Consider the following 13,390-nt stretch of genomic DNA (forward strand, 5'->3'; position numbering starts at 1 on the left):
TGCTGAGTTACTCCAGCAGTTAGTGACTATCTAACACCAATAATAGATGTACTCCTCCAGCCTGATTAGATAGAATCTTGGCACAAACAAAAGGCTTTCTTTCAGCTGTTGCCACGATTAAATAAACTTAGACTGCGGAGAGTCCAAACTTGGTAATGGCTTCATTCGTTGCTGCTCCCTGCGAATAATCACATTAGGGGGTCTGGACTCTGGCAAGAGAACACAAGTTCAAATGTTCACTCTGTTCCCTCCTAATTGTAAATTAATAAGCATTCAAGTTGACGGCAAGCAACATCAAAGGACGACTTCAAAAAATGTATTTAATTTAGCTTAGAGACACAGTATGGAAACAGGCCCTTCGGCCCACCGAGCCTGTGCCAACCAACAATCACCTGTACATTTTTTTTACACAGAAGTTGGTGAGTGCCTCTAATGTATTGCCTGGGGCTGTATCGCCTTTAGCGCAGAGGGAGAAGAGGAGGGAAGAGACTGCAGACCGAAGACTTTTGCCTCCATCACAGTGAGGAGATGCTGGGTGGACTCACTGTGGTGGATGTTACATAGAAACATAGAAATTAGGTGCAGGAGTAGGCCATTCGGCCCTTCGAGCCTGCACCGCCATTCAATATGATCATGGCTGATCATCCAACTCAGTATCCCGTACCTGCCTTCTCTCCATACCCCCTGATCCCCTTAGCCACAAGGGCCACATCTAACTCCCTCGTAAATATAGCCAATGAACTGTGGCCTCAACTACCCTCTGTGGCAGAGAGTTCCAGAGATTCACCACTCTCTGTGTGAAAAAAGTTCTTCTCATCTCGGTTAATCTGTGTTTATTGTTGTTTTTATTGTATTATATGTATGACTGCTGAAATGTCGTTGAGACTTCGGTCTGAATGACAATAAAGGCTATCTATCTATCTATAGTGGAGGCAGATAGTGGCGTCTAAGAGGCACATGGAGATGCAGGGAATGGGGGGATATGGATTAACGCACAAGGGGATACGGTAGGCGGCGCGGCTCTGGCCAGCAGCGGCCTCTGCAGTCTGTCCGCGTTTTTATTATTTTCTGTCTGTGTTTTAATGTAGTTTTTGTTATTTTTTGTTGGGGTGTGTGTGTGGGGGGGTGGGGGGGTGGGAAAACTTTTTAAATCTCTCCCTGCACTGGAGACCCGACCTTTTTCTCGTCGGGTTTCCGTTGTCGTTGAGGCCGCAACGAGGAGCGGCCTCCAACAGGAGGAAGCCGGGGACTCAGGTGCTACTCACCGTCGCCGTCGCGGGGCTGGCCGAGTCCGGAGCGGTTGGAGCGGTGGAGGAGCGCTGCTGCTGCTGCTGCCGCTGCTGCTGCTGCTGCTGCTGAGTCGGAGGCTGCTGCTGAGTCGGAGGCTGCTGCTGCGGGTCTGCGGACAGCGGCGCCGGGAGCCCGCGGATCCCTGGAGAGAGACCGCTTTTCGGGGCTCCTGCAACGGCGAATTCTCCCGCCCGAGTTGCGGGGTCGAAGAGCTCCTGGAGCGGGGCCTAACACCATTGCCCCGCGCGGCTGGAACGGCTGCGGGACTTTACGAGCGCACACCGGGGGCTCCAACACCAAGACCCGGTGTGCGACCTCGCACCACCCGGCGTGGCTTCAATGGCCGCGGGACAATCGCCATCGCCAGCCGGGGGCTTTGACTTTGACTCTGACATCGGGGGGGGGAGAGTGCAGTGGAGAGATAAGTTTTTTTTGGCCTTCCATCACAGCTATGTGATGGATGTTTATGTAAAATGTAATTATGTTGTGTCTGGGTCTATTTGTGTGTAATGTATGGCTGCAGAAACGGCATTTCGTTTGGACCTCTAGGGGTCCAAATGACAATTAAATTGACTCTTGACTCTCTTGGGATAGGAGATGCTTTTGGACGTTACACTTTAGAGATAGTGGGCAAACAGGCCCTTCAGCCCACCGGGTCTGCGGCAACCAGCGATCTCCCCGTAGACTTGTTCTATCCTACACACACACAGGGATAATTTACAGAGGCCAATGAACCTAAAAACATGACGTCTTTGGAATGTGGGAAGAAACCGGAACCCCCGGAGAAAACCCATGTGGCCACTGGGAGAAGGTACAAACTCTGTACAGATAGCACCCGTAGTCAGGATCGAACCCTTATCTCTGGCGCTGTGAGGCAGCAACTCTACCGCTGCACCACCGTGCCACCATTTAATTAGACTGAAATGAAATACTACCATGGCAAGGACTGGGACCATAGGCAATAACCATAATTAATTGCAAAAGATCCAAATATAGTTGTCTGTGGTTAGTTCCATATCATTAATGCTCAAAGATCTTTGGTTTATTTTCACTTCTGACTGCCGCTGTAAGTGTTCAGATTTTTGCTTTCTAATCCCAACATATTAAATCCTCTCATTCCAAGTAGGTTTGCACCTTTGTAAAAATGAATATCAACCAATAACACCACAAGGCTATCCAAACGTCACCTATTCCTTCTCTCCAGAGATGCTGCTTGTCCCGCTGAGTAACTCCAGCATTTTGTCTCTACCTGAAAGAATACGACTCCTTTCAAAACAATATTCTGCACACTGTACCTTCCCCTTTACACTACTTATTGTACATGAGTTTGACTTGATTGTGTTTATGTCTAGTATTATCTGGTCTGATTCAGTTACAAAGCATGTTACTTTACCTCAGCATACGTTCCAACAACAAACTTAAACCTAGAAATATATCTAGCCACTCTCTCTTCTCTCTCCTGTTGGGCAGAAGGTACAAAGGCAAGTACAACCACATTCAGGAACAGCTCTTTCCCTGCTATCATAAAACTTCTGGCATAAACTAGGGTGTGGTCTGATCTTCCAACCAACCTCATTGCGGACTTTGCACTTTTCTCTCTCTAACTGTATTGCTATAACGCTGTAATTTTGCATTCTGATATATTTCTCTTTGTGTACCTGTCAACGTACCTGTTGTACTTCAGCAGGTGGTTTGTGTGTGATTTGAATGTATGCATGTACAGCATAATTTGACTGGATAGCACGCTCACAAAGCTTGTCGCCTTATCTTGGTACACATGAAAATAATAAGCCAATTAATTATATCCTGGTCCTGTGTCGTTTCCACAGCTGGGAAGAAATTGTCCCTGAATCTGGAGGTGTGCGTTTTCACACATTTGTCCTTGGGAGAGGGGAGAAGAGGGGTGCGACTGGTTTAGAGAGTTTAGAAAGGTTTAGAAGGATACGGGCCAAATGCAAGCAAATGGCTTCGATGGTCCATGTTGATCAGTGTGGGTGAGTTGGGCTGAAGGGCCTGCTTCCATGCTGCATGACTCTATGACTCTTATCTATACAAGCACTTAGACCATCAGGCCATACTGTCAATTGCTGGCAATGGGATGGGTATAAATGGGTTAGAATGGACATGCCGGGCCGAAGGGCCTGTTTCCATGCTGTGCGACTGTTATTAATTCGCACTTACCAAGTGATCGGAGGAGTATGAGTCCGGTTCAAAGTGTCGAATTCCTTTGGAAGTTTGTAGCAGCCTCTTCCTTGTCCTTAACGAAGAAGAACTATAATTAGTCTTCAGTGTGCTTGGCCAGGCAAAGCATGGTTTTAATTGAGGAAATAATGAAGAATTCTTTCCATGGGGATGAGAGCCAGTGACCAGAGGAAGCAGATTGGAGATAAGCGGTAAACGAACCAAAGGGGAGATGAGGAGATTTGTTTTTATTCACGAGTCTTTGTTTTTTAAGCTGAGAGAATCAGCCTGGAATCTGAGTCAACATGAGTCCACGCCGACCAGCGATCCCCGCACATTAGCGCTATCCTACACTCTACGGACAATTTACAATTTTCCCAAAGCCAAATAACCTACAAACCTGCACGTATTTGGAGTGTGGGAGGAAACCGGAGCACCCGGGGAAAACCCAAAGATCTCAGAAAGCCGACACAGGTCTCGGGGAGAACGTACAGACTCTGCACAGACAGTGCCCGTGGTCAGGATCGCACTCGTGTCTCTGGGGCTGTAAGGCAGCATCACTGTGCCACCAATGATCATAGTCACAGAGTTATACAGCACAGAAACAGGCCCTTCGGCCCAACTTGCCCATGCCCACCATAATGCCCCATCTATGCTGGTCCCACCTTCCCACATTTGGCCCATATCCCTCCAAACCTTCACTATCCATGTATATGTCCAAATATCTTTTAAATGTTGCTATAGTACCTGTTGCACCTACCTCGTCTGGCAGCTCATTTCATATAGCTACTGCCCTCTGGGTGTAAAAGTTGCCCCTCAGATTCTTATTAAATATTTCTCCTCTCACCTTAAACCTACATCCTCTGGTTGTTAATTCTCCTAATCTGGGTAAAAGACTCTGCATTCATCTGATCTATTCCCCTTCATGATTTTATACCCCCCTATAAGATCACCTCTCAGCCTCCTGTGCTCCAAGGAATAATATCCTGTGGACTTTAGCCACTGCCCCAACACCTTGCTTACAAATCTACACACATTGTGTTCCTACTAAGTTTCCACGATCCACTCTGGTCCTAACTACACATCAACCTCATTGGAGACCCTCGGACTATCTTTAATCGGACTTTATCTTACTCTGAACATTATTTCTTTCATCATGAATCTGTACACTGTGGACGGCTCGATTGTAATCATGTATAGTCTTTCCACTGACTGGATACCACCCAATAAACACATGTTCACAGTACCTCGGTACACGTGACAATAAACTAAACTAATTAAACCAGTCTGCATGTTTCCAATTAAGAATCATCAAACATACATCACACTAATCTCATTTTAGTTTGCAAAAAAATATTATTCTTCAATTATTTATTCTACGTGAGAATAAACTAAGCTAAAGTATAAAAACCCAAGGATTTCCAGGCACTGAGACAAGGGCAAAAATACTCTACAGTTTAAAAATATATATTAATTTTATTAGAAGCAATTGTACAACAAGAAAGTAATCGACAAAACAATTATACAATTTTCTTACTGCTTCAATTTTTAACATTTTATAAACTAATAACTAAAAAACGAAAAAGGAAAAAAGGGAAATAAAGAAGAAAAGAAAAAGAAAAGAAAGAGTTTTGAGAAAGAGTGACAAAGGCTGGAGATGAAGAGGAGACAAAAGGTGTCAGATAATAGTTAAGGAACAAACAGGTACATGGATATGACAGGTTTGAAGGGATATGGGCCAAACGCAGGCAGGTGGGATTAGTGTAGCTGGGACATATTGGCGGGTGTGGGCAAGTTGGGCTGAAGGGCATGTTTCTACGCTGTGTAGAAACCATAGGAGATTGCCACAGAGGGAGTGCAGAGAAGGTTCACCAGTGATTCCTGGGATGTCAGGACTGTCTTATGAAGAAAGACTGGATAGACTTGGTTTATACTCTCTAGAATTTAGGAGATTGAGAGGGGATCTTATAGAAACTTACAAAATTCTTAAGGGGTTGGACAGGCTAGATGCAGGAAGATTATTCCCGATGTTAGGGAAGTCCAGGACAAGGGGTCACAGCTTAAGGATAAGGGAGAAATCCTTTAAAACCGAGATGAGAAGAACTTTTTTCACACAGAGAGTGGTGAATCTCTGGAACTCTCTGCCACAGAGGGTAATTGAGGCCAGTTCATTGGCTATATTTAAGAAGGAGTTAGATGTGGCCCTTGTGGCTAAGGGGATCAGGGGGTATGGAGAGAAGGCAGGTCCGGGATACTGAGTTGGATGATCAGCCATGATCATATTGAATGGCGGTGCAGGCTCGAACGGCCGAATGGCCTACTCCTGCACCTAATTTATAAAAAAAAAAGAAACATAGAAAATAGGTGCAGGAGTAGGCCATTCGGCCATTCAAACCTGCACCGCCATTCAATATGATCATGGCTGATCATCCAACTCAGTATCCCATCCCTGCCTTCTCTCCATACCCCCTGATCCCTTTAGCCACAAGGGCCACATCTAACTCCCTCTTAAATATAGCCAATGAACTGTGGCCTCAACTACCTTCTGTGGCAGAGAGTTCCACAGATTCACCACTCTTGATTTACGACTCGATGAGATTAGGAAAGAGGACACAAAAAAAGGAAAAAGAAAACCCCAGAACTAACGAAGAAGTGAAAGAAGTGGAGATATATCCCACTGCCCTTCCCTGCACCCACTCACCCGACCCTAGCGTCGGTTTTGGGTTTATGTTCAACCATTATGTTGTTGAAGAAATTCAATAAAAAGAGACCATATTTTGGAAAATTGATCTGGTTTGTCAGTCAAGACAAGCCTTATTTTTTTCTAGATGTGGTGTAGTGAGACATTGATGTAGTCAACGGTAAAATACTATATAGTTGACGACATTCAAAGCACTAAAGTAAAATAAAAAGGTTTCCCTATAAACATCTTGTCTTTAATCACTTTGAAATATTTATTCCAGAGGCTCTCTCGTCTTGATTTGCCGCCAAGCACTTTTTTAAATAATCAAATGTTTTAGCTTCTGACCACCCCAGTGCTTCTTTATAAGTGAATAAGTGATAGGTGCCGAATTAGGCTATTCTACTCCGCCATTCAATCATGTCTGATCTATCTCTCCCTCTCAGCCCCATTCTCCAGCCTTCTCACCATAACCCCTCGACACCCGTACTGATCAATTCTTGTCCCATTCCCAAATGTTTAAACCATCAATAAAATTAGCATCAGTCCTGAACATAGAACAGTGAATGAAATAGCACAGAAACAGGCCCTTCGGCCCACAGTGTCCATGCTGCCCCTCTGTCTGCAAGTGATCCATATTCCTGCATTCCCAGCATATCCTTGGGTATATCTGAAAGCCTCTTGCATGTCCCGATGGTATCTGCTTCCACCACCACCACCATTACTCCTAATTTGTCGATGTTTCGACTATGTTGTCTAGAGATGCCAGCTCTTTGTGCACTTTTTGGAAATTTTTTTACTCGTACGAGCTGTTAGAAGACATCCACGAATTCCTACGGACCCGCTACAGACATTCTCCGAGTTTGAATCGGGGGAAAACTCGGGAGAACTCTTGAATCACCTCGTACAGTGGGACAGGGTCTTTATACTCTAAAGCCAAGTTTGAAGCTGGGTTGAGTAGACATAAATAGATAGAGGGAGATTCCATGTAAGAGATGGTATTTGGCTTGAGTGGTTTGATTGCTATATTAGGAGGTGAACATCTTTATTTAGCTATTGTGTTTCACCCACTAAAACAAACTGAGGTTTGTCCCTCATCATAAGCACTGGATATCTATTTAATTTAGCAGCTGAGCTTTCAGTCAAGGCTGGAAGATTCCAACCCGTTAAACACTTGTTTCACGTTGATGTGGGCGATGGGGGTGGAAGATTGCAACCTTCACGTGGTCCGCCCTGTTTCGACTAACGCAATCAACTCGACGTGCACAAACGGAAGATCAAATAGAACAAGTTGTCCAACAACTTCAGGCTGTGCAAGCCACACAAAAGAAGAAGATGTTGATGTGGAAAGATTAAATATTTTTCTTCCGCCTACTCTGTTAAAAGTTCTCTTTGCAATACTTATTACATACTGAAGAAGTGTCCTCACCCGAAACATCACCCTTTGTTTTTCTCCAGAGATGTTGCCTGACCCGCTGAGTCTTCATCATGGTCGAAGGGAGGTCGAAGGAGATCGAAGGAGGTCGCCTTCACTCTCCACTATTCGGTGTCCAATTTTCCCGAAGTTAGTCGTAGCTAGTCTAGTCTTCAACATTACATTTTTTCAAACTCTGCTAAACTCCCCAATTAGGTCTCCCAAGTGGGTTGTGCTGGGACCAGTAGGTTAACAAAGGTTGGGCTGGGACCAGTAGGTGATCATAAGCGAATATGTGGGGCTTGGCCTTAACATCTCATCTAAAGGGCAACTCCCCCACCAATGTTGCCCTCCCTCAGTCCTGCAGTGGTGTGACAGCGTGACTCATACAAACATAACCGATGAAGTGAAGGAAACTATTTCCATGGGAGAAGGGTCAATGATTGGAGGTTGCAGTGTTAACGGAATCGACACGAGACAATGCTGCGGGTTTTAAACTTTAGACTTCTAGAGATACAATGGCCCTTCAGCCCATCTAGTCCGTGCGGACCAGCGACCATCCCGTGCCCCAACCTACACACACTAGGGACAATTTTACAACTTACCAAAGACAATTAACATGCAAACCTGGGGTTGGAGATTGCAACCTTCACCTGGTCCACCCTGTTTTGACGAATGCAATCAGCCCGACGTGCACAAACAATTAGATCAAGTTGATCTACAACTTTAGGCTGTGCACGCCATACGCAAGTAGAGGAAGACTTACAAACCAGTGTGTTTGTAGACGTGTGGGAGGAAACCGGAGCATCTGAAAAAACCTCACACAGTCACAGGGAGAACGTGCAAACTCCGTACAGGCAGCACCCGTAGTCAGGATGGAACCCGGGTCCCTGGCGCTGTGGGGCAGCAACTCTACCGCTGCACCACCCTGCCTCCCCACTCCCCAAATGAATCCTCGTCTCTCTCGAACCTTTTATCTTTACCTTGAGATTATGTTCTTTAGTTACTGGCCATTGTTTTTCCTATCCTCTTAATCTAAACCTTGCAATAATCCTAGGCATATAATTAGGTCTTCTCTTGGCAAAAGGAAATAAATACCAGTTCAAAGAAAATAGTTGTTCCAAAGAAGTCAATTCTAGTTGAAACATAAGGTGCACATCTGTTCACACATTCTCCCCATGTTCCCTGGAAATATACTCTTTGATTGTCAGCACTCTTTATTTTCTCAGTTGCACTGCCTCATGAGGCCAAGTACGCAATGTTTTGCCTGGTTAGCAAAACAAAGTTTTCACTGGTACACAGAAATGCTGGAGAAACTCAGCGGGTGCAACAGCATCTATGGAGCGAAGGAAATAGGCAATGTTTCGGGACGAAACCCTTCTTCAGACCCTTGTATCTTGTACCTTGTACCTTCCGAAGAGGCCACTGGAAGTTGGACAATATCAAACCAATTAACATACAAACCTGTACGTCTTTGGAGTGTGGGAGGAAACCAGAGATCCCAGAGAAAACCCACGCAGGTCACGGAGAGAACGTGCAAACTCCGTACAGACAGCACCCGTAGTCAGGATCGAACCTGGATCTCCGGGGCTGTGAAGTGGTAACTCTACCGCTGCCCCTGGAACACGCTGCCAGGGGGGTGGTGGAGGTACATACGATAGTGGCATTTAAGGGACTTTTGGATAGCTGCACAGACATACAGGGAATGGAGGGATATGGACAGGCGGAAGAGATTAGTTTAATTTGGAATCATGTTGAGTACAGCCAGGCACCGTGGGCTAATGGGACTGTTTCTGTGATGTAATGTGCTATTCGATGACACGTTACATCAAACCTAATTAGGAGTAGAAACATCAGAATTAAACGAGGAAGCGGGAATATCCTTGGAAACCTTCCAGAAAAAATACGGCTCACTGCTTACGGAATCACTGAGTAGCTTAAAATAGTTAAATGGTTATTACAAGAGTGTCACACCCTCAAAATCCTGGCATCTATTTCATTACAGAATGTTTCTTTGTAGCTACACTTCATGTTTAGAAACTTAGAAAATAGGTGCAGGAGTAGGCCATTCGGCCCTTCGAGCCAGCACCTCCATTCAATATGATCATGGCTGATCATCTGAAATCAGTACCCCGTTCCTGCTTTTTCCCCACATCCCTTGATTCCTTTAGCCGTCAGAGCTAATTTAACTCCCACTGAAAACATCCGGTGAATTGGCCAGTTCTGGAGATTCCAGCTCCTGTCCAAACAACTCGGATATCAATAAATCGGAAGACCCTTTCAGCGTGGGAACTCTGCTATCGTTTATGTCAATCCGACAACACCAAAGCCACTGTGGAGAAAACCCACGCAGGTCACGGGGAGAATGTACAAACTCCGTACAGACAGCACCCGTAGTCAGGATGAAACGCGGGTCTCTGGCGCTGTGCGGCAGCAACTCTACCACTGTGTCACCGTACCACCTTAATTATTGCTTGAAAGGATGAATGAAGGAATTGGAAATTTCCGAAAGAGTTATTGGTTGACTCCTTAAAAAGAGGAAAAGGGAAAAATCAACTTTTCAGGATTCAGGGAATGAGCAGAGGGAATGGGACTGATTAGAAAGTTCTTACAAAGGGTCAGCACAGCGAGTCCGTAGATATTTCGTAGCGGCTCTCAATGCCAGGTAGCGAGTCCGTAGATATTTCGTAGCGGCTCTCAATGCCAGCCGTAGGTACTCGGGGGCATCAGGTAAGCCGGAACGTTTTTTCAACATGTTGAAAAATGTCCACGAGTAAAAACAAGTACCTACGGCTGGCTATTACCGTAATTCTCCGAGTTTGAATCAACGGGAAAACTCGGGAGAAGTCGTGTGTAACTCGGGAAAGTGGGACAGGCTCTTTAGACACTCCAGAAGAGGCCACGACAGACAACATCGCCTCTGATTCTGCTTCCTGGATTACTGGAGTACATGTCCCAGATTCCCCCTGGGATGGGATTTGGATGAAGATCCAGCTGAAAGAAGAGCCTGTGGGAATATGCTCCGCTGGCAGAGGGATGGATAGAGTGGAGATTCCGGTAAGTGGGAAGTTGCCTTCCTTGCCATCCGGAAGGGCTTCAGGGTGACAGAGGTTAAAATGAGTGGGAGTGGGAAAAACAAATGAAGTCGTTTTAAATCCATTGACAGCCATAAACATTGTGGAATGTCTCTTGAGAAATGAATATGGTCTTCGCAAGGGAACATTGTGGTAGGGTGGGGGGGGGGGGGGGGGGGGGGGGGGGGGGGGGGGGGAGACAGAGGGAGGAGTTCCTTATAACATGCAGCACAAGAGACGGCCATCGAACAATTTACAATTTTTACAGAAGCCAATTAACCTACAAACCTGTACGTTTTTGGAGTTTGGGAGGAAACCGGAGCACCCGGAGAAAACCCACGCAGGTCACGGGGGGAACGTACAAACTCCGTACAGACAGCACCCGTAGTCAGGATCGAACCCGGGTCTCTGGCGCTGAAAGGCAGCAACTCTGCCAAACAGGTGATGTTTTGGGTCAGAACCCTTCTTCAGACTTCCGCCCTGAAACATCACCCGTTCCTTCTCTCCAGAGATGCTGCCTGGCCCGCTGAGTTACTCCAGCATTTTGTGTCTATCTTCGGTGTAAACCAGCATCTGCAGTTCCTTCCTACACATTTCAGTGTGATGGTCTTTCATCAAATTGGAAAAGTTAGGAAATACGGGGAAAAGTTAAAATGCAAACATGTGGTGGGTTGCGAAAAGAAAGGGGAATGGAAGAAAAGGGGGGTCTCCGTGATAGTTTGGGGACCGGGCTACTCTGCTGCTTCTGTTAAGTTCAGAGATACAGCATGGAAACAGGCCCTTTGGCCCACCCAGTCCGTGCCGACCATCGATCACCAGTTCACACTAGTTCTATGTCATCCCAATTGCTCTTCCCCTCCCTGCACACTAGGGGGATGTTAGAGAAGTCAATGTTCATACCGCTGGGGTGTAAGAAGGAACTGCAGATGCTGGTTTAAATGGAAGGTAGATACAAAAAGCTGGAGTAACTCAGCGGGTGAGGCAGCATCTCTGGAGAAAAGGAATGGGCGACGTTTCGAGTCGAGGCCCTGTTCGGCGTGGACTCGGTGGGCCGAAGGGCCTGTTTCCACACTGTATCTCTAAACTAAACTGAACTAGGCCATTCGGCCCATCACGTCTACTCCCCCATTCAATCATGGCTGATCTATCTCTCCCTCTCAACCCATTCTCCTGCCTTCTCCCCATAACCCCTGGCACCTGTTAGTTAAAGACAGGCTGGTTGATGTAACAAAATGGTTACAGGTCATTTGGTCTTGCTTGTTTTGAAAGGTTTTAGCCATGTCATTGGCGAGCTTGTCTAATTGTAGAGAACAAAGGCAAGAAGGAGGTATTGTTTGTTGACACTCGCTGGTCAACATGTCCCGCTGTTCTTTGTGGAGGCCTAAATATTCTGTTGTTCTGTAGAACATTGTCTTCTCATTAATCTCAGTCCAGTGACCACTGAGGCATTCTTTCACTTATTGATGTTAGTTACAGTATCTCTGAGTAGTAACAAATTTCGCATTAATAACTAGCACTGGAACTTAGAGACCATGGGCCACAGTGATGTAACGGTAGAGTTGCTGCCTCACAGCGCCAGGGACCTGGGTTCCATCCTGATTATAGGTGCTGGTTGTACCCTCTCCTTGGGACTGTGTGGGTTTTCTCCAGGTGCTCCGGTTTCCTCCCACGATCCAAAGACGTGCAAGTTTGTAGGTTAATTGGCTTCGGTAAGTTGTAGCATTGACCCTAGCATGTGTAGGGGTACGGGGTGATTGCTGGTCAGCCTGGACTCGATGGGCCGAAGGGCCTGTTTCCATGCTGTATCTCTAGAGTTTGAAAGACTAACCAACAACCTTACCAACATGGTACACAAAAATGCTGGAGAAACTCAGCGGGTGCAGCAGCATCTATGGAGCGAAGGAAATAGGCAACGTTTCGGGCCGAAACACTTCTTCAGACTTGTCTACCTTCAATTTTCCAGCATCTGCAGTTCCTTCTTAAACCTTACCAACAATGCATGGATATCCTCCCTGCCCATGACTGGGCATAAGCATGGCTACTGGTGCACGTTGAATGCTGTTTCTATTTGACATTGGTGGGTCACCATTCGGCCCACTGAGTCTATACTAGATCTCGGAGTAATCACATCCAACCTACCTATTTCCCAACACCTTTTAACTACCATATGCCCATTAACAGGGCGGCACCTGGAGTAGCTGCTGCCTCACAACCACAGACACCCAGGTTTGATTCTGACCTTGGGTGCTGTCTGTGTGGAGTTTGCACGTTCTCCCTGTGACCCAGTGAGTTTCCTCCAAGTGCTTATATAAACTTACAAAATTCTTAAGGGGTTGGACAGGCTAGATGCAGGAAGATTGTTCCCGATGTTGGGGAAGTCCAGAACAAGGGGTCACAGTTTAAGGATAAGGGGGAAATCTTTTAGGACCGAGATGAGGAAAACATTTTTCACACACAGAGAGTGGTGAATCTGTGGAATTCTCTACCACAGAAGGTAGTTGAGGCCACAGTTCATTGGCTATATTTAAGAGGGAGTTAGATGTGGCCCTTGTGGCTAAAGGGATCAGGGGGTATGGAGAGAAGGCAGGTACAGGATACTGAGTTGGATGATCAGCCATGATCATATTGAATGGCGAATGGTGCAGGCTCGAAAGGCCGAATGGCCTCTACTGCTGCACCTATTGTCTATGTTTCTATACTCCGGTTTCTTCCTGACATTCTCAACGATGTGCGGGTTTATAGGTTAAATTG

General features: G+C 46.1%; 1 protein-coding gene across 1 annotated transcript in view; it reads right to left on the reverse strand.

Moving 5' to 3' along the window:
* Window positions 1-2,150: 2,150 nt before the first annotated feature.
* The window catches only part of LOC129714533 (PDZ domain-containing protein GIPC1-like), a 46,142-nt gene continuing 34,902 nt past the window's right edge, over window positions 2,151-13,390 (reverse strand). Inside the window, exon 6 of the mRNA XM_055664209.1 lies at window positions 2,151-3,547. Within this exon, the coding sequence (XP_055520184.1) occupies window positions 3,468-3,547 (80 nt within the window). The 3' untranslated portion in view covers window positions 2,151-3,467. The remainder of the gene's footprint in view (window positions 3,548-13,390) is intronic.

Source organism: Leucoraja erinacea, chromosome 39 (genome assembly GCF_028641065.1).
Source record: "Leucoraja erinacea ecotype New England chromosome 39, Leri_hhj_1, whole genome shotgun sequence".
NCBI lineage: Eukaryota > Metazoa > Chordata > Chondrichthyes > Rajiformes > Rajidae > Leucoraja > Leucoraja erinaceus.